This window comes from Falco naumanni, chromosome 4, assembly GCF_017639655.2.
Source record: "Falco naumanni isolate bFalNau1 chromosome 4, bFalNau1.pat, whole genome shotgun sequence".
Classification (NCBI taxonomy): Eukaryota; Metazoa; Chordata; class Aves; order Falconiformes; family Falconidae; genus Falco; species Falco naumanni.
Genome location: NC_054057.1, coordinates 2,136,975 through 2,164,270, shown reverse-complemented (window position 1 = coordinate 2,164,270; position 27,296 = coordinate 2,136,975). Strand labels below are relative to the sequence as shown.

The 27,296-nt window shown below is 39.5% G+C and overlaps 1 protein-coding gene across 5 annotated transcripts in view; it reads left to right on the top strand.

The window, feature by feature from the left end:
* Positions 1-290: 290 nt before the first annotated feature.
* Positions 291-27,296, top strand: part of ATP2C1 (ATPase secretory pathway Ca2+ transporting 1) — a 70,362-nt gene continuing 43,356 nt past the window's right edge. Inside the window, exons 1-2 of one of the 5 annotated variants that reach the window (XM_040592198.1) lie at positions 15,134-15,337; positions 15,818-15,968. In XM_040592198.1, the coding sequence (XP_040448132.1) occupies positions 15,963-15,968 (6 nt within the window). In that variant the 5' untranslated portion in view covers positions 15,134-15,337; positions 15,818-15,962. Of the gene's footprint in view, positions 382-15,133; positions 15,338-15,569; positions 15,696-15,799; positions 16,047-27,296 lie in introns of those variants that run through there. The other 4 variants (XM_040592196.1, XM_040592200.1, XM_040592199.1 and 1 more) reach the window with 4 other exon arrangements.

The following is a 27,296-nucleotide window of genomic DNA, read 5'->3' as shown; positions in this document are numbered from 1 at the left end:
AAAACTAGAAATCCTGTTTAACAGTTGCTTAGAAACTTTAAGAAACTGATCATCAGTAAGAACATTAGTCATCAAATATTTCAGTAAAAACTAAAGCTGTGGAATAAGTGCGTATCATTCAGAAACAACAGATTCTGGAAATTACCACAGTATCTTGTGGTGTCCAAGAGATAAACAGATGATAAGGAGGACATGTGTATAGATAAGAACATCCAGACTTACACTAAGAAGGATAAACCTGCTTGCTTCAGGTACACAGTACAGTTCAGAAAGACTGTTTCCATACTGGCAGTGTATTATGTTTCCTTTCTTGGAAGACCTTCTGGAATCATTCGTTACTGAACATATCAGGTCCAGGAGCACAGACTTCATGGAGTATCGGTATGATCCAATAATGGCATTATCTTTAAGATTTTCTCTCCTGTTTTTAACTCAATCTCAAATGTTTTAAAGCACAAAAATCTGAAAGCTGCTTGACAAGCTTTATCGAATGGTATGAAAATGTGGTTTATGGCTACATGGTAGAGTTTCTTGGAGAGTAAGCGACACTTTAACAGCATAGTTGAGTTTAGGAGGTAATTCTGGTTAAATGAGGCTTTTACCTAGACCTATATAGCTATTCCTTATGGGAATATGCATTTTCTTAAAAGAGTAATTCTTATCTAGTTCTAGACATTGATTTTTTTCCATAAAATTACTATGATTAAGTTCTTAGAAGGTATGATACTTAATATTCATTCAGCCTGAGTAAGGAGCTGAATGAGATAATGACAGTTTCACATCCTAGGGCATTGACAGGTGAAGCAGAATTTTTTTCTTAGAACTTAAAAAATAAGCTCCAAATAAGATAATAAAGGAATTTAGAAGATGATGAAAGGAAGACACCAGAGAGAAGGTGAAAATACAATGTATGTTTTGATATGGCTACTGCTTCTTTTGGGGAGCTAGAAATCCAAAGCTGTGTGAATTTTAGCCTTGGAAGTGGCTGGAAGCAACCCTGAAATAGCAGCTGAGTAGCCCTGGAAATGAGGTTTTTCTCAGTGACTATGCAATGGGCTTGTGGTTTTAATGACCTGACCAACTAATCCCACTCAACCCCATTTCTGAGTATATAAATCGGAAAACTTTGTTTGCTTCTGCTGATAAAGCCATAGCATAGCTATAAACATGACAGTTATTTTCTTGCCAAACCCAAAAGGCCTATTATTTCAAGGTGTTTGAGGCCTCTCTGCTTAGATAAAATATGATAGAAAGCATGTATATGGCTTTTTTAATGGTGTATATGCTGGCAGGGTTCCCTTCTTTCCTTGAAGTAATTTTTCAATTAATTTGGCAAAACAAGAAATATATTTTGCCTTTGCTATTTTGGGTATACCTAAACTAGCATTTGAGGAAATGACTTTTCAAGGGTATTGTAAGGTTACCTCTTTCCAAAGCATGGCCATAAAACTTAGACTTCCTGTTGAAAATGCCAGTTGGACCCAGATAGAAACTTCTTAAGGAAACCAGAGGATGCTTTTTTCCTTTACAGTTGGCTTCCAAAGGGCACGTGAGCAGTGTTAAAGAAAATGGAGGAAACATTGTTTGTGCTGAGAAACCACCAGCTTTCCTTCTGAATCCTAGCAGTAAATAGAAATTTCTTGCCGTTTGTCCAGACAATACTGCTTTAGAATTATTTTTGAGCTACACACCAGTCTCCATATGAATGCTAAAATAATTTCTTTAGCTAACAGCTCATGTGTAAGAGTGGCACTGTCAATGAGCATAACATACATAAGCATTAACAGGGAGGGTTCAATCCCTTATGGAAACCACCAAATGAGCTCTGGAAGTCCAGAACTGAGGCAGCACAGAATGATTTGTACATTGTGCTTGGCACTGAGAGTATGTATGTCTTTACAATTAACACAGCTGCTTTGGCAGGACCCTTTTCAGCCTCTTTTCTGAAGGAAGTGAGCTGTATCTCTCCCTTTCCCCCAGTAACTGGCATTCATGGATAGAAGAGTCTTAAAGATGTGGAACACCCACACACTTAATGAAAGTAAGACTGGTAAGAGGGGAGACATCCTATCAAAATACCCTTTAAGAGTGGCATTTTATTAAGAGATCATGCTGGGGAGAGCAATTGTGAGTACTTCATATACTGGAAAACCTCCAGTCGCTGTTGGCACCTCTTGGGTATTAAAACAAACAAAAAACCCAACAAGCACAACCCTCCCAAAAAACACCCCCAAACCCTACCCTAGAGAACATAGTTGAAAAAATCCTTGACTTAAATATCTGGTAGTGGTTGATTCCCTGCAGTGAATTAAAAATCAGTCAACCAGGGGACACCAGACTGCTGGAAACCAGGCAGGATATTCCCCTAAATGTCATGGGAGAGCTATTCCCTGCCATGAAAACCTATTTGTCTTTCTCAGGTTCACTATTTGCAATTCAATCACTGCTTTCTAAATTTGCTTAGAGGTGGATAATAGCATCTATGCTGAGTTGCGTCAAGTTGTCCTTCCTTGAAATCACCGTCCCAATTGTGACTGGGCAAGATGTGTAAGTTGTTCTGAGGTCTGAGTAGGAATAGAGTACAGTTCCTCTTGTGAGGGTGTTCTTGTAACAGAACTTACCAGATGCTTGCTTGTGTAGTGCACTGTTCTTTTGCCTTACCTTTTGTTATCCTCAAAAATGGCAACTCTGCTCAGTTTAACAGTCAAAGTCTTATCTTGAAGTAACTGAGGAAGACAGTGCTCACAAAGGATAGGTCTTTAATCAAAGAGAAAAAAGCTTGCAGGCTGCATGCAAATGGGAAATAAGGTATGCCTTTCAATAAGTATTTAATGTTTGGGATAATTTATCTGTTGTCAGCCTATACTCTGAAATTTTGGCTAGAGGCACTTATAAAAGACTTTATATAGATGAAATGGAGGTTGTAGTCTTTGTGCACAGTTTACAGATGTTCTCTTACATACACAGTCAGCTTCAATTACAGAAATAATTCCTCAAAGCTTTAAAATATACATTTGTTGAGTAAAAACGGCACTGTTGAACTTCGTCTGTAACTGTAGTCATTGTATGCCAAATGACTTTAGTGCAACTGAATCAAACATATGTTTGATGCACAGTTCCTGAAATTATAGGACTACAGGCATTTTAAAGGACATTTTTGTGTCCTCAAGTGATAAACTAAGACTTTTGCAAGAATTAAATCTTGCAGGTGGGAAAGATTTTGGACACCTAGTCAGCCTGGAGATGAGATACCGAGGATGAAGCTGAAGGGTCTAAACAGGACACATTATCCAGTAAAAGATTTAGCAGCTTTTGCTGCAATAGCTGGCACTTGATGTCTGCTTGGAGATGAACAGTACCTCCCATCGTGCACAGGTTAACCTCTAGCTAGAATTGATGCTGTCTCTTAGTATGTATAGAAGAGATCTATTATTGCCAGTGTTATAACTGTGATAATGCTTGTCTTATGGCTGTGGTAGTCCAAGTGCTACTATTGGGTTAAAAAAAAAAAGAGGGAGGCACGTGTAGTCTGGCTTTGTTCTGCTTTTTTAAATATTTCTGCATCTAAAGATGCATTTGGAGTAGCTGCCTCAAGTTTCCAGTATAAGGACTCTATGAAATATGCCAATATTACAAATGACAGTATTTCTCTGCTAGGACAACTAAGAAATCTATATAGCTATTAATGAAAACTAATGGCTTTAGACACGTTAAGTTTGTTTAATAAAAGTGGTGTACTCTTTGCTGTGTAAAAACTATGCATATGTTAAATTTGAGATTATACATTAAAAGTGGTGCTTGCTTTGAATGACTAAGGTGCTATCATTTTTGTGGTTGAACAGAGGCTTGACTTGTTTCTCTAAAGAAACACTTCCCTAGTTTCTGGTCTTTATTGTTCTGAAGTGTAAAAAGCGCTAACAGATTGCTTTGTGCCCCTGGGGTGGTATGTCCTGAGTCTGAAATACTTCGTGAGTCTCTGGGGCTGATGGTTATTATATTGTTTAATATTTCATGCTTAACACCATCATGTCAAAATTATTCTTGTGTCCTAACAGGTCCTTGCAGTTCACAAATTCATTTGGAAAACTCTATATCTCCTAATAGAGACGGGTAGCTCGGGTATCCTTTTTGTCACATTAGCTTCTTCTAAACTCATTTGGATCAATATTTGAAAGACTGCATCAGAAGAAATCCACATTTGTCCTGATTTGGCTTTATGCTAGACTTTCTACTGTTGCACAGAAATTCCTGTCAGGATTGTATGAAGCTTTCCAGGAGATTCTTCTTTTTATTTTTTTTTGTTTTGTTCTTTTTTTCCCCTCCTAAGTAGATTTTCTTCTTCAATTACGATAATTGGAATTGAAGCTTGGGTTTTTTGCCCCTTCAGATAAATGTCTTTGTTGAATTACCATCTTATGGTTGAATACAATTTTTCAAGCATATGCTATCTCAATCTATATACACACATTTCAAGATGAGCAGGTTTTAGTGTCATTATAAGAGAACAGCAGCACTATGCTAAACAAGGATTCTAATCTTAAGGCATTGAGCTTCTACCTTTTTGACAAAAGTGAAGAGGACCTGTGGTCCCTTAGCGTCTTGAACTTCTCTAGCTGCTTATGGACTGTGGCAGCTCTTGACTAATGATTTATACTATTAAAATTAGAATTTGAAAACTTAATAATATAAATGGTCAATGATTTTGTGGCATCTGAAGTTTATGAGACGGTCTGAAGAATTCTTACATTGTTGACATTTAAAATAGAATTGTATTAAATTTCCTGAAATACTTTTTTTCATTTAGGCACTTTTAGTGACACTTGCGTTATCTCAACCAGATACGGTCAGGTCCTTCACTTAGACCAGTATCATGACTGAATGGCTGCTGACAACAGCTACTGCTTGGGCAGGGGGCAATGGAGTGGGCTGGGTGCCACCTCTGAAATCTAGTAAAATGAAAAACCTTAACAGAATAGGCTGTGAAGTAGAAAGCTTCAAGACTAAAGAGAGACTAAGTTCAACTTTTACAGCATTGTTTGAATAACTGGTAGAGCAGCGTACGAGTATGTCAAGGATTGAAGGCCAAGAGAAAAGGTTTCAAAACTAAGATATATTCCATTACTGTAGCTTTATTTGTCTACAAGTTAAACACATTTTTAATTAAAAAAAATCTGTGTCCTATCCCACTGTTTCCTCCCTTTTTAAACTGAATAAGTCTGCCAGATACAGATGTGTTGGATTTAATTTATGGGACCTTCATGTTAGCATTTCTAATGCCACAGAAAGAGAAGAAACATCAAAATGTAGGTAGCATTTAAAGTTCTGAGACAGTCAAACAAAACAGGTGCTTGTGATTCCTGTTTTCTTAATTGCATTTCTTCAGCTGCACTCTGTCAAACTAGCTTATCACACCATCAGATGCACTGAACATGTGCTACAATTAAGAGGTATTGGGCTCATGTACACTCAGTAACACATGTATGTATTCACATTTCTCCCCAGGAAATCGGACAGAAATATAGCAGCCCTATTTTCTTACCAGATTTAAAAATGAATTAGAGCAGAAAATGCTCAAGAAGCATTAAGAAAGGCTAGCTGAAAATGCTTCTTAAATGCTAGGAATTCCAGGACTGTTAATCACAACAATTACAAAAAAGATTTAGCCTTTAAAATTCTGATTTCTTGTCAGAGACATTTCATTTGGCCTTTCTATCCAAGTTTTGAGGTTCATCCCTTCAAGATTTTGCTGTGCAACTAAAAGGGCTAGAAACTTCTTTCAGCATAGGCAAACACCTTTGATATACTTGCACCATTTCACAAACCAGCATGTAACATCAAAGAATATGATATTAAAGCACAGGAACTGCAAATGCCATTAACACAGCAGTATGATAGGAATCAGGCTTTTGATTGTAGCCTTTCTCTGGTGTTAATGCCATGCCTCTTTCTTTATGGTATTTGCTTTGCATCCACAGGGAGTTTGTTATGAGCTACAACAGTCTGAACTGAGTCCACGGGACAAAGGGAGGAACCAGAATTATTGATAGCAATTTATTAATAGCAGTTGCCTTTCATAGTAGCGTGTGATATTTTCAAAGAGGGTTAACATAAAAAAAATATAGTAGCAACAATCCTATATACGGGACTCAAAAATGCTGGGATTGCTGTTAGAAACTTTTAAACCTAAAGTAGCTGCTCCTTCAATTACAGGGCTGCAAGAAGCACTGTGTTTGAGCAGGGCTGATTTTACATGGAAGCCACAGCTATTTTAAAATGTTGAGTGGAATTGCTGTCACAATGGTGAGGCTGGCTCAAAATTATGTAAACATAACAAAAACAAGTCCTGCCTAAAGATAAGTGGAAGCTTGTATACCTGCAGTAAACCTGGAATGCATTAGAAAATATTTGCTAAAAATTTCCTGTTGGGATCAGCAGTCATTGTGTGCAGGGCTACAGAAATGTATTAAGTCACTTTTTCTTTTCTTCAAAATGGATGCACTTCTTTAAGTGGCCTAGGACTTGAGAAAAAACCGAGGGTTTTCCTTTTGCCATAAACAGGACAAGAAAATGCTATTTTTGTCAAAATCTTTAATCTAAAAATGGACTGTATTTTTTTTCTCACTGTTTTCCAGTTTCTCTGTAATGGTTTTGCGTACCTTATGCTTTGACCCTAGAAGCAGTAACTTGATTAGACTCTGTAGGATGTAATAGCTTAATTGCTGCAAAGCTTAATTTCTTCAAATCTAGTGCTCTATTCAGATATTCCAGTGAGACTATGTCTTAGGATGTAACAGACTTTATGAACAGGAAAGCATGAAACACTAAGGCTACCTTATTTAAAATCCTTTGTAATCTGCCCAAGGAAGTGAAAAACAGCATCAGACTGTACGCACATGTTGAAGATGTGAGGCTGTAAACAACCAAAGATCCACTTTTCAAAACAGGGAAAACAACTTGGAGTAAAAATTATGGGAGATATGAAAGATAAATTCTTAAAAGCACCTGGTTTACTGGAATCTGCATCTACTGAAGAAAATTCTCTAGGAATCCTGTTCTGTAACTTCAAGTAGCAAAATCCAGGTTTTGGTTCCCAATGCATACACATGTAAGTAACTTCTAGTTAATCCATGTTGCTCCTACAATGTCAGAGGCTTCCAATGATAGTTTTATTTTTTTCTCCAGATGGATGATTTTTCACAGTTCAATGATAAGGAATCAGAAACTTTTACAGCTTTATCTTCTCAGTTCAGCATATTAAATAAACCACAGATATGTGGCTGGATAGATATATGATTATATATAACCTAGTGATAGATATAAACATATAGAATTATGATTAAGTAAATAATAGATATGATGTAAGAAATTTAAGATATATTTGATGTGATATGGTAAATAGGATCTCATAATCTTATAATATGATAACATTATCATTGTCTGGCCTTAAATATATTATATGAAATATGCAAGATATGATAGAAATCATGCCTCTTTATATCTAAACAGATTCTAGGCTGTTTTCAAATAGTGTATAGGATCTTCAGGGTTATAATTTAATTTAGGCTGAACTTCAAATAGGAAGCAAGCTTTTCACTGATCCATCACTACCAGTTTCTGTAGCCTATAAATAGTATTGTATCCTCAGAACTCCTCAATAGATCTGGATTACGTTGGAGGCCCTTAAAGATGGAATGGGAATGCCTAATATTTTTACTGAATGAGAAACTTCTTCTTTTTTTTTTTCTTTTTCCTTCTGAGTAGACAGTTGGCATGCTGAATTTGTACAGAATGTCCCCAGTAAGCAGATGGTGGGGAGGAGGGCATATGGTACAAGTTTCAACTCTTTAAATTAAATCCCCCTCTGGTTCTTCCTGGCTTGTTGCAGATGCACAGAACGCAGCTGAGGTTAGTTACTGATTTTGTGGAAGGGAGAGAGAGGGGCACCTCGGGGCCCTTTTAACCCTCCCATTGTGATAGGCTGGTGGAATATACCCTTCCAGTTCATATGATATTACTGTAAGGTCTGTCCCTCCCGTATCCACTCCTGCCCAATCCATCTGGGGCTGTATGCAAACTTGGGTCATGCATGGGCTTGAGTATGTGATCTGTTATGTTAAGAGTTAGGCTGAAGATGGTGATGTTGCTGGAAAACGTTCTAGCACCTATTTCCAAGGCACACAGGAGCCTTTTTGTGCTGCTGTGAAATTGATTTTGGTTTTTTTAATTCCCTTGTGCTGAAGTCTGATATTCAGCAGCAGTTGTACTTGCTCCCATCTCCATTTTGTCCCAGCACAAGCTTGTGTAGCTGGGTAGGGAACCAGGTCTGAACAATCTTGTTAAGTTTGGGTATTTTTACTAAGTGTACTTTTAATTTCTAAGTGTTGCATAACCTGTGGTTTTACGCCTCCCCTTGCAGCCTTATTGTTGGGGTTGATTAAAAATGCATCTGAATACAGATTTGGTCTTTCAATTAACCACCTGGTTTACGTTAATGTTAGGGGTCTTTCATGCTAGAGCACATAGTTGCAACAGAATCGCGCTGTGTTGATGGCTTTTATCAGTAGCCTCTACCAGCTTTAAAAAAATTACCTCAGAACACTTCTGTTTTTAAGACACAGGGGAGGAAAAAACCCTCTGAATACTTGACTTCCATTTACATACACATAGTAGTAATTCTGTAAAGAAAAATAAAAGTGGAATGTGAACTCTTCTGTAAAACAAAAGTTTGTAATGAATTTCTCCCAACCTGAAAAGCTACCACATGCTTTCACTTGATAAAATGCTTGGCTCTGAATGTGAATAAAATTACACAGCCCAACACATTATGCATAAGTATTTTATCAAACAAATTATCTTAGTCTTGCCAGGAGCTGAAATCCTATAAGCATGTAAACATCTGTTTACTAACCGCAAATTCCTTACTGAGTATTACCTTCACCCCGTTTTACCCCCACCAGTAGTCTTGAAAAAGAATTTCCAAGTGCCAAAGACTTGGCAAAATTACTTGTCTGTAATATAAGCAGCATTCCTGAAATTCTTGGCACATTAGCCTTGAATCAATTCAAAGTACTTTACTACCACTGGGTTTTTTAACTGTTTATAGTTTCATTGTTGAAACGTCTTTACTCTCCACCACAGACATCTTACTATAATGTAACTGAAATCTTTCAAAAGTAAATGGACTGTTCTTCTATCCCATTCACCGAATTGCAGTAATCCTTTGGCAATATGTAAATGTTTGTTAGGTAACAGTTTTCCACCTTCTGCTATACTCAGGCCATAGCATGGCTAGATGCAGCTGATGGTGCAGAGGAGTGATGCCTTTGTCCTGTAGCAGACATCGTAACAGGGCATGTTGCCTGTCCCAGCTAAGACTTCCAATAGTAAGTTGCTTCACAGCATATTCCAATTATAGAGCATAATTTCCTTGGATGTGTGTCTTGGCTGCCTTTTACAGGCAGCAGGAAACTAGCTCTTACTTCACAAAATGAGTAGGATTGTGTCTGGAGGTATGAAGCCTCAGTAGATAGGATAGAGGCCCTTCTGAGAGCTTCCACTTGAGTAATGAAGCTTTTACTGGAGTAGTCAGCTTTGAAAACAATCACTGAGGGTAAAACAGAAACTGCTGAAGAACTGAAATATGCAATTAATATTTTCAACTATTTCAAAACAGTGTGGCTGAAGGAAAAGAATGGCAGGTAAGTATGGAATATGTGGTATGGAAGGTTATCGAGAGAAGTATAGAGGATGAAATACAGGTTTGAGACAACAGTTGAGCACTGTGGTCAGAAAATCAGTTCATTTAGTCTTTCCTTGAAGGACAGATTAAACCAGATTTCCTTGAATGCTCTGAGAGCATATGTTCATTACAGTTCAAACTGATTTAAGGTTGGAGCTCCCTTAGTCCTGCCACTGCCCCAGCTACCTTCCTGTACCAGTTCTCGGAGTTCATCAGTAATGCCTTCTTTTTTGAGGCAGGCTTTCTTCTTGGCCCCCAAGCTGGGTTGTAAGAGATGAGAGTGTCAGTGCCAGAACATGGGAAGCACAGAACTGAGCATCAGCAAAAAGAGAATCACAAAAGCCTGACTTCATGTTGACTTAAACTGTTGGGGTGTTGCACCCCCTCTCTGAAGGTAGAATGTTAGTAGGGATGCTTATATAGGGATGGGATGAAAGGGTTAAATTTAATACTGTTTTAAAAATGAGTGAAATGTAATTTAAGATTGTCATAAACCCAAGTTCCTTACTTAGCATAATTGCAGTGTCAAGACAGGGATGAGCCAAGGTAATTTGGAAATGTAGCTGTGTTTCTCACTTCTTAACATGCTCAGATTTATAAAATGAAATGGGTCCTCGTTTCGTCTGGGGAAAAATCGTATCATCTTTTTTTTCTTTTAAACTTAGTGATTTCATATGCACACAGATATACAGATAGATAGATATATAAACATTCAAACTTCAGGTGGAATTGGCATGGATTTTCCTCTGGAGAATTCCATTCAGAGATGAGGCGATTGCTTCTATCAGCTCTCAGTTGAACAGCATGGGTGGAAAGGATATGGGGAGGAAATATGCAATGTGGGCTTTGCAAATGGCACATGCCATTTAAAATGTGTAAATGAGAAGCTCCAGTATCATCTTTCCCCTGTCTTGACTCCAGTCATACAAGTACTCTGCAGCAGACTGTAAAAGCACTGCTGAGTTTATGACACCAAGATGGAAGACAACAAATAATGAAATTAAATCAAATCAAAGTCCATCTTACCAGAAAGTGATTATTTTTTTCTTCCAGGAAAGCCAATTTGTGATTAGTGTATTGAGGGCAGTTTGAATTATACTTAAAGCAAAATAAGCAAACAGTTGAGAAGCTTGTTTTGACAGAAGAATCTCATATTAACCTTTTCTGCTCCAAACTGAAGTGCTGTAGAAAGCTTTGTCCATATTAAAACACTATTGATATTATGATTCAGTAAAATGTTTCTCTTACTATAATGTATGAATAAACTTCTCATGAGATTAACAAATTTTGTAGCAGATTTCATTAGCATTACTCAACACTGATGGAATTTTAACAAATGCATTTTTAGAAGAATCCTTTAAAAGGATCTGGAAGCTCACTTCAGAGCAACAAGTATTTCAAGTCCTATTACAGTCTGAAAAGTGACCTAAACAGAATTCCGTATAATAGGTCTTCAATCTGTGAGCCATGCAGTTACAGGTATCTTTGTTATGTTTAAAATACATTTTACTACTTCTGGTAGTGCTATAGCACAAGGGAGTAGTTGATATGAAGTTGAATTGATTGTGATCCTGAAGACTAAATCAAACTCGAAGTTAAGCTTGCAGATAAACATACTGCAGGTTAAGGCCCATCTGTTTAATGCTATTAGACTGAATTCTCCCTTCTTTCCTTCCAATTGATCAATGGTACGATGTGGAATGTCACGTATTTATCACCTTTAATTTTTTTCCAAGCCTTCCAGAGGCCCTTAATTCTTCTGAAGAAGTAGAAAGACAACTAAAAGCAACCTTTTGAGTTGCCTCTAGATTCATACAGAAGCTAACTGTGCTTTTTTACAGCTGGCTATTAAAAAACCCTAACCAATCAAACCCTTCTATCAAATCACTAGTTTTCAGCCCTGAAGGCTTAAGGGAGCAGAGAAAGTACTGAAAGCTGCAGTACCTATTCATGCTTCCCATACCTGTTCCAACGTCTTGGCTGTGCCAGAACAACCACTTCTGGTTTAGTCTGGTTAAGTTAAAACTGATTTGCTGGGTTATTCCAAACATGAATCAGTTACCATATAAACTTAGGTGCCGGTCAGTTTGAGGTTGTAGTTCTGAGATACTCTAGTGGCTCCATGCTGCTGATAGCCACTGGCAGAAGGCAAAGTCTGACCTGGATGTCAACAGGAGGTAGAGATAGGAGATTTCTGTTGGGAAAAGGAGGGTGGTGGTGGTGAGGTGGCAGGATGACAGGAACTCTTTGTTGATGCAGGATGCCAAGGTGGTGCTGTGTAGCATCTAAACTTGACAACACACCAAGAGAAGGAGAATTACTGGGGCTGGGGCCTGCTTAAGCTGGTACTGAACGATCATGATACTCTGCTCTCTGAAATGCCATCCCATTATCAGCAGGTTCACTTGTTTTTAGGAGGTATTCTCAGGTCCCTGAACTAGAAAGGCAAAACTGGTGATCCAAGTCTGTTCGGTCTTTTTTTTTTTTTTTTTTTTTTTTTCTCCCCTCCCTTCCCAAAACCTGTCAGTATTGCATATCCTTTCAAGAACTACTTTTAAAAAAAAGAGATTCTAACCGTGAAGTTTAGGGATTGTTTGGACTTTTATATTTGAATGTATATATGTTCTTCTAGTTTGCATATGTGTTTTCACTGCAATGATTCTGTTGTGGCTAGACGTATTTGTTCATTGGATATTTGGAGAAGGATTTTATGGCAAGATTTTTTTACAAGATTAGAAAATGAAAAATAAATATTATTGTAATTTGTGAGTGCAACTGGCTACAACTGGTTACTGTAAACAAAGCCTTTTTTTTAAAAGTTCAGAATTTTAACTCCACAATCATATTCTAATAATGTTGCTTTGGTTTGCCAAATAATGCCTTTCCCACACACTTCTATGAGGTTTCCTGAAGATATTAAGGTTGTCCTAATATTCCTGCATATCAAGCTCACATTAAGGTCAGGATTTTTTAAGAACCAGTATTTAGCAGCAGGTGGAGATAAAATATTTCAAGCATTGTTTATTAAACAGCCACAGTTTGTAGGTGTAGAGTATGGCAGAAACAGTAATAACATTTTCAAGGATGCATATAGGTCCTGGTATAATGCAGAAGAGGCACTTCCCAGCTGCCTGACAGCATCACAGGCAGGTATGACTGGCAGATATATGCTAATGCGAAAGAGATTAAGCCTCAGAGATGAAGCTTTTTTAGTTTTAACTATACAGTAGGGCTTGCTTTTGGCTTCCTTCTCTTTAAGGGCATGTGAACACAGGATTTTTCTTAGTAGGCAGACTTTGTCACAGATATTTAGATCTCAATGGCTCCAGTTGTGAACAAGATCAATGATATTTAAGAACTCCCAATTTTCTCCCCAGAACTTTTCACAACATAGTGTAGAGGCATTCAAGTATGCTGTAGATGTAAACGTTATCAGGACCTACAGGTTGGGTTTTTTGTTGGTTTTTTTTTTTTTACATTTAATGGGGACATCTGATACTGAAAGCAAGAGCTACCTGTTTTAACGAAGTGATTAAATGTTTTACCTAATGTGCATTGGGTTTGTGTTGAAATTGAGACACCATAACTAGCATCACAAGTAGCTCAACATGGTTCTTAACTTACAAACAAGTTAACAGAAGTATCTTGGGGAAGAGTAACTACCTACTTGTAGTGGGATACTCGTGGAGTAACCATGAAGAGATATTCAAGTAACACAGCAACTATATGGGACAGGTCAGAAATTATGCATTAGGTATTCTCAAACAATTAACCTGCTTGTTGTCATCTTATTTTCTGGAATGCAAACATCTAGGGCCTGTACTTTAAATCAGCACTTGTAACTCTTCTTTACCTCTCAAAATATATTGACAAATTTATATTATTTTAGCATTCAAACAAATTTATCTTAAAGAGCTTCAAAAGAAGCAAGTATGCTCTTTAACTTCACCTTGTTTAGCTGATGGATTCAAGAGGCATGCCGTTATGGGTTGGGAAATTTAATTAAAATGTTTAAAACTTAGTTCTGTTAAATGCTTCTTATGAACTGACAATGACTGATTTTTGGTTTATTCTACTGCTTAAGAGAAACAAAGCCCAGGTGACAGGTCATTAATCGTGAGATGTCAATGCAATCATATTTCTCCTACTGTGTTGTCATGCTTCTTTAGAAAGCCCTGCAATTAGCACGTCTCCCTTAGATTTTGACCTTGAAAGTCAAAAGGCATTTTGTTCTTACTAGTGCTGCATGTCATACCTCAAATACAAAATGTATTATCTCAATAGAAATTACTTAAATTTCCCCAGCCTTGGGGCTCAGCATCGGAATTGTGGTTTCAAGCGATACTCCTTTGGCATCTAGGTAAACATAATGGCATTGGTAAAGCATTTATTTTTTCCCACAGTACTTGAGCAGTGGCAAGGGCCAGTGGTTACGTGATTGGTACCTAAAACCAGGTTTTAAAAGTAGTCACCTGAAGGGTTTACGATTCTGTACTGAGTCTGGTGGTGGGTCTTTGGTTGGTTTGTTGGAGTTTTGTTTTGTTTTTTTTTGCTAACATTTGAAAGAGCACGAGGATTTGTCTGTTGATTCGAAACTAACTGGCCTACAACTCCAGGCTGGGTGTACCGTAACGCTAAAAATAGCAGCTACTCCGTCCGTCTGTGTGACACTAGTTTTTCACAGAACTACCGCTTCGGAGACGGGCGGCGCGGAAGGCTGCAGAGCGCTCCGAGGCCGGCGGGTGGTACGGCAAGCCTTTCCTCCCACGACCGGCCCGTGCCCGCAAGGCCGGTCCCGGTCCCCGGCCCCTGGCAGGGCACAGGAGCCGGCCAGCCCGGCACAGGAGCCGGCGGGGCCGAGGGCACGGCCCGGGCTCGGCGGCGGCGGGGCCCCTCGGGCGGGGCCGGTCGGACGCGCTGCGGCGGTACCGCCGCCCCTGGCTCCTCGGCCGCCCGCGCCCCTGACTGACACCGCTCGGCACTGCTCGCGGCTCCGCGTCCCTCACGGTAACGCGCTTTCTCTGCCCGGCAGCGAGGTGAGGCGGCCTCGCCGCGGAGGCGGGCACCGGGGCCGTAGGCCTCCACGCCGGGGGCACCCCCCGAGACTCCAGCAGCGGCTGGGGACTTAAAATGCGTTTATTTTCGTGGCTCGCCGCGCAGTGGCGGGGCTCTCCGTAGCCTGCGAATCTCCAGCCCGCGGCTGCGGCCAAAGCCCGCTTCGCGTGCGTGGCTGAGGGGGGTGACGGGGCCACCAGGGCCGTCCCGTCGTCCCCCCGGCAACCTCCCGCACGCCGCTGCCGGCAGGGAGCCGCCGCTTCCCTCCTGCGGCGCAGGCGCCCCTGCGCGCGGTGGGGGGGCCCTGCCCGCCCTTCCGCTGCCGCGCCCCGCCCCGTCCGCTGCCTCCCCCTTCCCCCGCCGCCCGCGGAAGTGAGCGGAGCGGGGATGCGGCCGTGCCGCCGCTGCTGCCGCCCCGAGCCTCAGCGGTGAGAGGCGCCGCGAGGCGGCAGGGACGAGGCGGCGGCGGTGGTGAGGGAGCTGCCACTTGCGCCTGTTTCCCCTCCGCGCCACCCCGCTTCCCGCGGCGGCCTGTGCCACAGGGTGAGCGGGCGGGGCCGGGGCGGCTGAGGGAGCCGGGGCGGGAGTCGCCGCGGGCAGCGTCGGGGCCGCCGAGCTTCAGGGAGCCGCCGCTTTCCTCCCGCCTGGCGCTGAGGGGACGGGGTGCGGGGAGGGCAGGCCGGGGTATGCGTGGGTTACTTGGGGTGAGGGTTTATTTTTAGGTGCGGGGCGTTCATTCCGAGCGGAGCCCCTCCCCGGGCGGGACAAGGCAGTTGGAGGCGAGGAGGAAGCGGCGGCGCTGCTCTGTGCTGCTGTAGCTGCTGGGCAACTAATCCTAATCCTTGGTGGCCTCTGACAGCTCTGCGGGCTCCCTGCGTGCGTGTGCCTGCTCCGCTCTGGCGTGAGTGCAGAGACCGTGGAGACTTACTGGGTTCGGCTGTGGCTTTGGTTTTGTTTGTGGCTTTTTTTTTTTTAATAATTATCACTTTTATTTTCCTTTTTTAGCGCTGGTTTCTCTTGCAGATGTTGCTGCAGGTGGGGGCAAAGGGAGCAGTGTGATTGCCTGGGATCTTGGGGCATCTCTCTCTTCACCTTTCAGCTCCTCCTCCAGTGCTGCTGTTGCTAAAGACTTTTGTAACTATCGACTCAAGTACAATTTCGATGGAAAATGAAGGTAAAGGTCTCATCAGAGTCACTGGCTTCATTGGAGCTAAGAGGATTTTTGCATGCGATTTGGTGACAACTCCAACTGGTGCGTGTGTATGTTTTACCGTTCCAGGGGTTTGCAGGGTTGCTGTCGTGTGTCAGTCTCGTGGTAGGAATTCTGATCTGCGTTTTCTAGTTTAAGAGTTGTAGGACCATTGCTTTTCCTTTATTTGTACTGCTTGCTTGTTGATCTAAATAGGCGTTATTTCCTCTTTTGACAGATACTCAAAACATCCATGGCGTATTTTAGTGCTCTGTGTGTTTGAAATAGAAATCTCTTATTTAGATAGGGGCTTCTGAGCATTAGTTGCTTGGTATTTTGCTTAGATTATATGATTTCATTAAAACTCATCTTTCAGGGTGAGATTGAGAAGCAATAGTTGCATTTTTTTTAAATATTTCTTGTGCATATTTTGTATTCTTAAAAATGACTGAACTTTGTTCTCTTGGACAGTATTTAAATAAAAAGTGGCACTGAAGTTTTGAATTCTACCACTTGAAAGATCTTGTGTGAAGTTGTAAACTCTGTGTACTGAAAGAAGTTGCTCTGTTAGGCTTTCCCCTTCTTGTCTAGTTTGTAAATGACTTAATCCAGAGAGTTATCTCAGTTTTAACATATTGGTCTTCAGTTTATGCTTGGGGAACCTCAAAAGCCCCTTTGCGTTGGTGATGATGACTGAGCTTCATTAATGACTTTTTTCTTTCCTTTTCTATTTGACTCTGGGTTTTGAAAATACCTGAAACATAATGTTTTTTATTTCTATACATTTAAGAAAAAAACTTTCCCTCCACCTCCACTTACATCATCAGTAGTTTTTGAAGATATTAGATGGATTTTTTTTTTCAGGTAACTACTGGATTTCCTTTGCTATAGGTTATGTGAGACACGGGAGCTCTGTTTCTTCCCACCCCAGTCTGAAAAGAGAGGTACTTTTTAGTAGTATGACTTGAGTGAAGAACTTAATTGAATTTGTAGGTAGACTAACTGAATTATTTTCTGCGGTTGAATATTGTTCCGTTCTGACTTCCATGACTGAAGAGTTGTAATTGCAAAGTCCAACCTATGTTGAAAACTGTGTAGGTTATTGTAACGTGGGATTTCTGAACTCTTTTCTAACTTAAAAATAACTAGTTTTCTTAATTGTAGTGATCATATCTTCCAACTGAATGTTTGTAATAAAGAGCATGGAACTTGCTAGGTAGAAGGAATTTTGAAGTGTGTATGAGAATCTCTAGAAGATTGGTCTTTCTTCTGAGAGGCTAGATAGCTGATAGAAGTAGTGTCGGTGCCTTTGTGTTTCAGGCACCGGGTTGCAAGTAAAAGGTCTTTGAATGGGCAGCACTGAAAGTGGGGGAAGGAAAGCAGATGTAATACCGTTGAACAGAAAAAACAGGGTGGGGGAAAAAGAGACCTAACTGACGTTTATCTGCCAAAACTAAAACAGCAGGAAGACTTAATGCTTTTTAGTTCTATTACCAAACAAATAGTTTATCATAGATGTAGTTTATAATCAAGCTGCATATGATAGTATGGTCCATTCTAATTCTTCTGAATGCTGGTAGCACGAAGATGGCATTTCTTAAGTTTTTTATGGAATAATTAATTAATGTTTAAAAATTGCTAATATTTGTATGATAAAAGTAATGTGAAAAAAGCTTTATCTAGGGGAAAAATACTTCAAAAGATTATCAGATGCCTATTTCAAAGGCATAAAGAAATGCCATAGTTTATTGAGGGCTTTCAAAACGGAGTAGACTTCTGGGGGTAGAAGGAAAGCTAAACTCCAGTGTGAATAAAAAGACTGGCTCTCTTAACGTTTGAATTACTTTCTCTCCCCTCCTTCCACACGCCCACCTGCCGTGTCATAATTGACTCTCCAGACAGGCACATTTATTGACAACTGTTTACTGTCTGTTTTGGTGTTCTTGGAATTTCTGAGCCATCCTTTTTCTATACGTTTGACATTTTGAGACAGCTAGGCACTAGCAGTGCTCATATTGGAACTTTTCAGAACTCTTTTAAGGATCCTTAATGTATTTTCTCCAGGAGACAGTTGAAGAATCTTTGTAATCTCATAGAACAAAGATTGCAGTTAGACTATTTTAAACTCTTATTTTGTTTTGTAAGATTGCATTTGAAAGGTCTCCTTACTTGGGATATTGAGCAAGAGATGGCAGATTTCCTGCCCTCCACCCCTCCCATTTGGATGGATATTCAAGATTGGGAAGTGATAAGGTGGTTTGGAAAATTGTTGTTTTCCTGTGTTAATTCATTACTCACAGGCAGTATTGTATGTTTGCTCTCAGTTAATGCTTTGTCCCAAGACTTTTGCAGTTCCTGTTTCTTGTGTTAGGATGATTAAACTTCTGCAAAAATCCATGTATCTCATGGTAATGGAGAAGAGAATTTCCCATCATAGGAAGACTTTGTATTTCTGTTCAGAAACATAGAATTTTGTGACTTTTTTCCGTAAGTGGAGTTTTTTCTTACTGTAGACAGTAAAGAGAAGTTGCATAGAGAAAACGTAACTGAGTGCAAACTAGGCTCTCTAATTTTTGGCTCTCTGTGTTAATGCCTTTGGGCTGTTTTAAGTAATTTTATGTATTGTAATCTGTTCGTTCGTTCCCCCCTCCCCCCCATCTTTTTATCAGCATCTTCTAGATTGTGGCAGGTTCTTTTTTCTTTCTACTGAGGAGTGTCTTGTAGAAGACTGCCTTTTAATACGAAAATAAAGAATACAGTTTAGGTTACATCAGCTTTTTGAGTTTCTCTACTCTGAGGTCAAACTATGATTACAAATGTAAATTGTTAAATAGGAGCGCTGTTTTGTTACCAAGGCCCTCTGCAGCATTTGTTTTCAGATCATTAAGTGCCTAACAGAAGAGGTCAGAGTAACATTTTCCCACTTGTAAACTAAAAAGACTTTCCCAAAATTATGTAGAATGTTGGTACAAAAACTCAGACCAGACTTACTGTAAGTAATAAAAACATCATGTGGTGATTCTGAAATTCTCCTTAATCTTTGTTGTTTTGAGTCCTAGTTAATTTCAGCTAATTGTCAAAGACTGATGGCTGTTAACTTCAGCCTGTAGTCTGTCAGTAGTAATTTCAGGATTATTTTGATAATTAGATGAATGGTGAGATATAAGACAAGAATTTTTTTTCTTTGAAAAAGGTGCTTTAGTTCTTCACAGAATCCTGAGATGACAAATTGGGTTTTTTTGTCATGTGCAATTGAATTTCTTAATGATTTTCATGTGTGTTTTTCTTAAATGGTGAAAATGGGTTTAGTTGCTAAACTAACAGGTTGAAGATCAGTAAATAGGTTTTGGTTTTGGGGGGCAGTGAGTTAGCACCCTGGACTAGCTCATCGTGGGTTAGACAGCTGTAAGTGTAAGGGGTGGAGGATGTGTACGTGGAACTGACAACAGAGGGGTAAGGGATACCTGTAGCAGCAGTGACTTGAAAAGAGTGCAAATTGTTCCAGAGTGGCATTATCAGTCGTTTGTGAAAGTAATATCCAAAATAATCAACTAAATTTGTGATGGGAAACGTTAGAAATTCTGAAATGGACTTGGTGTTATTACAGCAGTTCATGTTTCTTTTGACATGTAGATAATTTCTTAATAATGTAGTAGGTAAAAGAATTCTGATATTCATTGATTGCTGCTTTTTACCATCTACAGCTTGCAGAAGATCAGAACCCAATACTTTACACCTATGTTAGCAAAAAAGTCACATCTCTTGTTTAACTTGGAGGGTAAAGTGAGAGAAGAGATTCCCCACCTCCCCTTTTGTTAAAAAGTGGAGTCTCTTCACTAAAGACCGGTTCTGATAGATACCTGCCTATCTTTTAACAGTGCTGTGTTAACTTAGTTAAAGTTAACACAGCACTTCTCTTGCATTAGAAACATGTATCTTCTTTTAAATGAAACAGTCGGTGTCATCTTTTAATCTGTTGTTTGACTGTTGATGGAGCATTAGATAGCTTTAGTCTTTTATTTCCCCTTTTTCCCTATGCAGATAAATCAGAAATGTTAATCTATAATAATATAGAAGTGGTTTAACATGGAGTCTGCTTGAGTGCAGACATCACAGAGTGTATGTTTAGTTATTTTGCTAGCTTTGTACGTCCTTTATGTGGAGGGTCTATCGCATAATCTCTTAGTGAGTCAGGAAAAACAGTGTAACGAAATGTGTAATGAAAATGCAGACAGTTCTTGGGGTAGCTAATTTAACCAAAGAGAAACAAATATTTTCACTTGTCACTCTTCACCAAAAAAACCCTGTGGTGATCTTGGGATGCTCTTCTGTAGGACTGAATGAAAATGGTCTCATTACTGCTGAAAGAAGATCTTACTTTCAGCTGTCTTCCTGCTGTATGCATTGTCTTGGCTACTGGTTGTTGAGTTTGACTGACTTGCTAGCTTGGTGGAAGGTTAGTCCAGCCCTTCTTTTCCCTAGCCCCCTGTTGAACAGCTTTCTGTTGAATTAGTAAATTGAATGGGCTCATGAAGTGCCCAGTTGATGGTGGAAACAGTGAAGGTCAAAGGAGTAAGACCTCTTCTTTTTAGAACAGGCAGACCATTAGCTTAACTCAGTTCTTTATGTAGTCATAGCTTCAGTTCAATATAAATTCACCCATAGGCCGTGGTGGAATTTTGCAAGAATGGAATAAGTTAATAAGATTTTAGTTGATACCTGTTTTCAAGTTCATGAAAGCATTCAGGTGATACCTTATTGGCAATGGGTGATAAAATTGGCATTTGTAGTGCGGTTTGTAGAAGCTAGAAGGAATGATGAAGTTTCTGTGCAGAAAAGAGAGGGAAAATAAAATACAATAATCAAGGTATAAACTTTGGACAAGCATCTGTTTCTAGTTATTTGCTTTGTAAACATTTTATCCTAACAATTAGAAGGATTAAAATGGATAGTGGGTTATCAGATGCAGCCTACAGAATCTTTTATAAATATTTTTAATTCATAAATTTTCTGCAGCACTTTTTTTCTGCATACATAATTCACCAAAAAAACTTGGTGAATACAATGTTGCTGCTTTCTTAACACTAATTATAAGAAAGCTTATTAACATATGTAGAGTGATTATGCACTGAGTTATGTTTGCATTTAAATCAGCACTGACGCTAGCTTGGTACTGAGACCTGTTGTAAACAGTAAGTTCAGGATTTTTTTAGTTAGAATTTTGTCACATTATGAAGTAACTGCATAGCTGTCAAGCATATAATTGTTGATTGGGTCTTGGAGCTTCACTTTTTTTATAAAACAAATACTGAGCAAATATTTCTGTTCTTTTTGCTTAATACAGTTATGGCAACTGAAGTCTGCACATGTCATAGATATTGTAGTAGTATATCATAGGGTGCTAAAATTTTTACTAGTGTTTGCTGTTTGAGTGCCATCCTTCATTTTGAGAAGCTCAGCAGTTAAGTGTGTGTCTATTGGAGAGGAGCCATGTGATCTTATTTCTGAGCATAAATGTTCTCTTCTGGAAAGTTAGCAACTCTCTGGCAAGATAATTGACTGATATTTAGACCCAAAGGTCTTTTGACCTTCAACTTCTGAAAGGTTTCATGTGAATCAGGACTTAAGCAGAGGTGTATGCTGTTTGGAGTCATGAGAGGTGGCCATCGGTGCTCTTCCTTGGGTGATGAGTTTCTGAACTGGCCCAATGCTGTTATGTATAAACTTAGCTTTCATCAAGGCACTAGCATTGATTTGGTCATTTTAGTGTGTGCTTAGGATTCTGTATCTTTTTGTTCTTCTGATTAATAAGTAAATGCAAAATGTATGAAATGTTCAAGGAGTATTTTTGAACAATAAGGATCAAAGCTGAATATTTTGGTCAACCAAATACAGATTGGTCTGATGTTTTTTGTCAGTGCGTTCTTGGTAACTGATGCCACCTCAAGGCTTTCAGTAACAAGGCTTTAAATTAGTCATAGTACATCCTCCAGAGTATACGGGCATGTTCCAAATGGTAAATCTTTTGTAATGATTGAATGCAAAGTTTCAATGTTTGGTGTTCTTAAGTTTCAAGTGTGTACTACATAAGTGAGCTAAAGGAAGATAAAGTGGTCTTGGGGTTTTTAGTCTGAATTTCTGTTGCCATTACTCTTACAGTCTGCAGTGCTACAGTCGAGTTAAGGTATCATTATTTTTGTGAAATATTTTTTGTAGCTGAAGAGGAGGCAAGTTGTCATTCACAAGGCTTGCAAGATTACCACATGGTATATATTACAATTACAGAAAATTGCCCAGCTTTACTGTTGTGTTGGTAGCCTCAGTTGAACTAGATGTCCTACTTTCTATTTCTTAAATTAAAGAAGGCATGTTGAAACATCCTGAAAGAGTAAGATGTATTTCAGGTTGTAGGGACTTGTTTCTTGGAGAAGTCTTTTTTTTTTTTTTTTTTTTAGAAGATATTTTTAGTACTTGAAAGTAGTTCTTGCGCTTTAGACTGCTGTAGAGTTAGTAAGTTGTATGTTAAATGGAGCATCATAGTTTCAGTCACACTGACTGAAGTAGATGGGGTTGGGATAGGTTTAAGAAAATGCTTCACAAACGTTAAGATAGGGCAAACCTTGAGATTTAACATGGTCAGTGCCAGTATTCAGATCTGGTCAGAAATGCCAAGGAGCACAGTTCTGCGTTACAGCTGGTGGTTGGCCATAGTGAAAGTCCTAATCACTGCTGAAATAGTATTTGAATACACGGCAGGTTTTTTCAGGCTTACAGGCAGTTTAGCAGGTTGTTCTCATCAATTTGGGTATTTGAATTTCTTTGGTTATTGGGAGGTGTCAGTGCTAGGTTGAATATCACCCTTTTTCCCGTCAAGTCTCTCAAAATAACACACAGTAGCAAGGGGCTGGAACTATGTGACCTCCCAGGATAGAAATTACTCTGCAAGGAGAACTCATCAATGCAAATTAGTCTTTCTCTTTCCTTCTGGCTTTTTTAGAGACAGAACTTTTCTGTGTGCACTTCCTTTGATGTGGTAAAATGTTTAAACTACAATACTGTTGAATAGGAATCAATTTCTTTGAATATTAGAATACATGGCTGCTGCAGCTGTTTCCCCAGAAGTGAAAATTCATCACACTTTTCCAAAGGAGTCCATTCAAATGAAGATAGTAGACAGTAACTTCAAAGCCCTTAAAAAGTACTTTTTATCCTGAGCTAACAGTGCCTGGTAGAAAACAAGTGGCTCATTAGTCTGCAGACTTGAACCTTTTGGGGGTGGGTGTTGTGGCAAGTAAAATACACTTTTTGCAAATTGGTCATGGATGTTTGTATTGAATGAGTGTTGGCACTTCACTTGCCACTCTAAGAAAGCAGCATTATTTCCCATAAAGGTATTTGACAGGGTATAATACTCTCTGACCAGGTTCTTTTAGATAACCCACATATGGAGGGTGTAATGTTTACTATCAAATGTACGTATCTGATGATACTTGATATGTGGGATTTCTGATTTAGTGGATTGTCACACTTGTGCTATGTTTTCAGTATATTTTCTAAGTTACACTTAGCAAAATACAGAAATTGCAACACAATACGCAGGCCAATCGCAATGCCAGTTTGGTTCCTGTTACTAGTCTCTATAATGTGCTCACCATCGTGATGCTGGGCATCCTCAGGTGGGGGATGCTCTCTTTGAAATTTTGTTGGTTGTTCAGTGCCTATGTTGGACTGAGCCACATATGCATCCCCTACCCATGCTGGTCTGGCTAACTGGCATTCACATTCTTTTGATGAAATTGAGGAGAAACATTTACAGCAGTAGAAGATTCACTCAACTGACATAGCTGTTTATCGAAAGCAAAGGCCACAGTCTAGTCCCCATTGCGTTGAGGTAAAGTTAGCCTCCTTTCAACAGCTGTGGTAAGTCACACTTTCCATTATTTCCTGAGCTTCATGGGCACGTGGCTTTTGCCCATCTCTTCTGAGCCTTGTGTTATAGGGGTTTATTGGTCAGTCACAGTATCTGAGTATTTTTCATATCTAAATTTTCAAGGTTTTGAGGCTCATTAGAGAAATTGCTAGTTGAGAATACAGGATGTACTTGATCTTCGATTTAATCACATATGAGGTATATTACACACAACTTGATCAATGGAGTCTGTATAGATGAAGCCTTCCTGAATATAATGTCCCATTTTACGTGCATCATCAAAGCATAGATAACTAGTCCAAAGGTCAAGAGTAAGATATTAAAAAATTAGATTTATTTAATGTAAGTTTGTAGCTTGTCTGCATCTGTAGTTTGTGAACTTGATTGCACTGATTTTTATAAATTTTATTAAATCTGAATCCACTACACTCAGCTACTCCTACCTACTGCATCTATTAGCATAACTGGTGAGTTTCTCTGGAGATTTAATTCCTGTTAAAATCTCACAGAATTGCAAGGAGGAAGTTTTGTCATTGTCACAACCATGTTGGATATTGCTTGTTCCAGAATGAGGGCAGGCTCTTCATGTGCTCTTGTCCACCCTGTCTCAACTTTTGGAATCCTGCTGGGCATCTGGGGTTTGCTGCTGTGTAGGCAGTTGATCTAAGACTTTAACTGTTGAGTGTGCTTAATGTTTTTTTGTTGTTTTGTTTTGTGCTTGGCTTTTTGCTGTGTGTTGTCATCAACTGGTTATTGTTCTGTAGCTGGGACTTGTATTGAGGTTATTGAGGTTCAAGGAGCACCTTGCCTTCTAGACAAATGATGGAGGCAAAGATGGCAGATACATCTAGTGAAATAAATATTTTTGAGGGCATTGTTGGAAAGAGGCTCTGTGGAATCACAAGCATGATTCCTGATGCTGAGCAATGACCTATTTAAGTGGAGAGTTTGAAGATGAACAATGAGATGGTTAAAGATCTGGATCTCTGAAACCTCTAGCCACCACCATGTGCTTATGAGTAGGAGAAGACTTTGCACCAATGCTTCATGTCTGATGGAACTGACAGAAAAGAGGATTACTTCTATTTTGGGTAAGAGTCTTCTCCTTAAAGATTCTTTTCTCCATCAGGAGTCTTTGCCTAGCAGGAGCTGTTTCCAAAGTCCACACACAAACAGACTTAGGCCTCTGTGCCCATTGGCATCTAGTTGATCTCTAACCCCCTATGCTTTCAGGATTCCAGACAGTGCAGAAGAGGTAAGCGCTTGGTATTTTATTATGTTACTGTGTGCACAGATGTCTACAGTAGTTGATCTATCTGTCATTACCTCTCTGCACCCACCATCCTGGCTCTGAATTGTAGAGAACTGGAGAAAAATACGCTTAGTAGGATCTGAGTTCCTGAACCTCTTTTAGTATCCATCACAGAGTTTTATCATACAAAAAGTCCGGGAAATGGGAACCTTGTAAGTTTCAGTCTGTTTTGTATTCAATGAAATACCTTTTTATTGTTCTCTTGAACACTATTGCTTTTTCAGTGTGGGGAAGGTAGATAAAAAAATGGAAGCTAATTCTTCTGGTGGGTGAGGAAATGCTGATTCTTTGGGGATCCCAATAAGAAAGCGACAAACACTTGCAAGGCAGATGACTATTAATAACTCAGAAAAAGTGATAGCAAGGTATAAAATTGTAGAGGAATGAAGTTGGGTTAATTAGCATTGCTAATATACAACTGTGGGTTGGTGTCAGGGGTGGTGGGTTGACCGATGTAGATAAGGTGCAGGTGTGGCTGGTGCTGTTAAGTGGTTGAGAGCCAGTGAGGAGAGAGAAGCCAAATAAGAGAGAGGAGGAAGAAACAGAGAGAAGAGAGAGAGCGAGCGCATGTGTCCTAGGTGAGGAGAGACTAGGAGAAGGCAGCAGAGGGACTGGCATGAAGAGTATGCTGGCATGAGATGGTAAAAGACCTTGTTGCAGCCAGCTAGTTTGGAGATTGCTGCGACATAAAATCATATGTTCTTTCTGATGCTGGGAACCCTGAGATGATATGGCTTTGGATGGATCCCTGGTCAGGGCATGGCACACTGTAAATCTTGTCAATTCTTGAGTTAGCTGGTACTCTTACGGGGTTTTGCTCACAGCAGAGGTTCATCAATCACTAATAGCAATTGGGTTTGGAATGTGGGCATTGAGGTGTCCCTTGGATAACATGCTCTGATACCCTTATCTCATTAATAAAGCTGCAGTTCCTGAGCAGGTACATGTGATATTTCAAGTGGAAAAGAGTATACATACACTGTACAGTATGTATAGTTAAGATTAAATGCACATCGATTAATTACACATCGATTATGTGTGCATTCATTAATTTTATTATTGATTAGACGTGGCAAGATTCAGTAGCGATCGCATGGTATCCACAATAGTCATATACCTGGATGTGGGTCACTAACTGCTTGTGCAATATTAGTCTTACAGATTGATCGGTACAAAGAAGTTGAAAGGCCTTTGTAGTGCTTGAGTTGGCCTCAGGGGGGTTCAGTTACACAGGGACTAATGGCATAGATTCAGGCTGACTTAATCAGCTGTTCAGGTGGATGGGAAGATTCGGAAGAAAGTGATAGGTATGGTTAAGATGTAAATATAGAAAGCATGCTGAGTCAATGCTTCCAGTCATTTTTTAACATTCACAGTTGTGCCACGGTGTTTTCTGAGAACTCTCTCTACTAACCTGCAGTTTGTCAGTTTCTTGTGTGGTAGGGTAAACAGTTCTGAGAGTGGAATGTTCAAACACAGATGTCTTCCTGTGTCAGTTTTCTGAAGGAACTTCTCAAAGAAAGAGTCAGCATTTCTCTCAAGTATCTCAACTTAAATTTCATGGTTTTGAAAACCTCTGGATTTTTTGTTTGGTGGTTTTTTCCCCACTTTTACTGTTCTCTGTAGTTTTGTTCCTACACCACCTTTGTATTTTGCACTTTTAGGTCAGTTGAGTAACTGTATGTAACATTTACAGGACTTTATATTAGCAAGTTAGCCAAAGTGTTTTGGTCACAAGTTTGTCTAAAAAAAGGTTTTGCTGCTGGAGTGTTCTAAATTTTTAGACCGCTCTCAGTGAATGTAGGTCCTGCCATTTGCATTCTCTGAGCAAGCAGAGCTAAAATTTCCCCTTAAAAATAATCGTGAAGTTTCTCAATGTCAGTGAGCCCTGCTGATTGATAATGGACTCTTCCTGCTAATCTGAGAAACAGAATGGTGTAAGTTGTTGGTACTTTGTATTGATCGTGGTAGAAAGAGGGTAGACATGCTCTTGTAGCGTATGAGGAAGAAGAAACAGTAACACATTACTGGTAACTGGATTTTCCTTTAGATAGCGAACTCCGAATTTCTG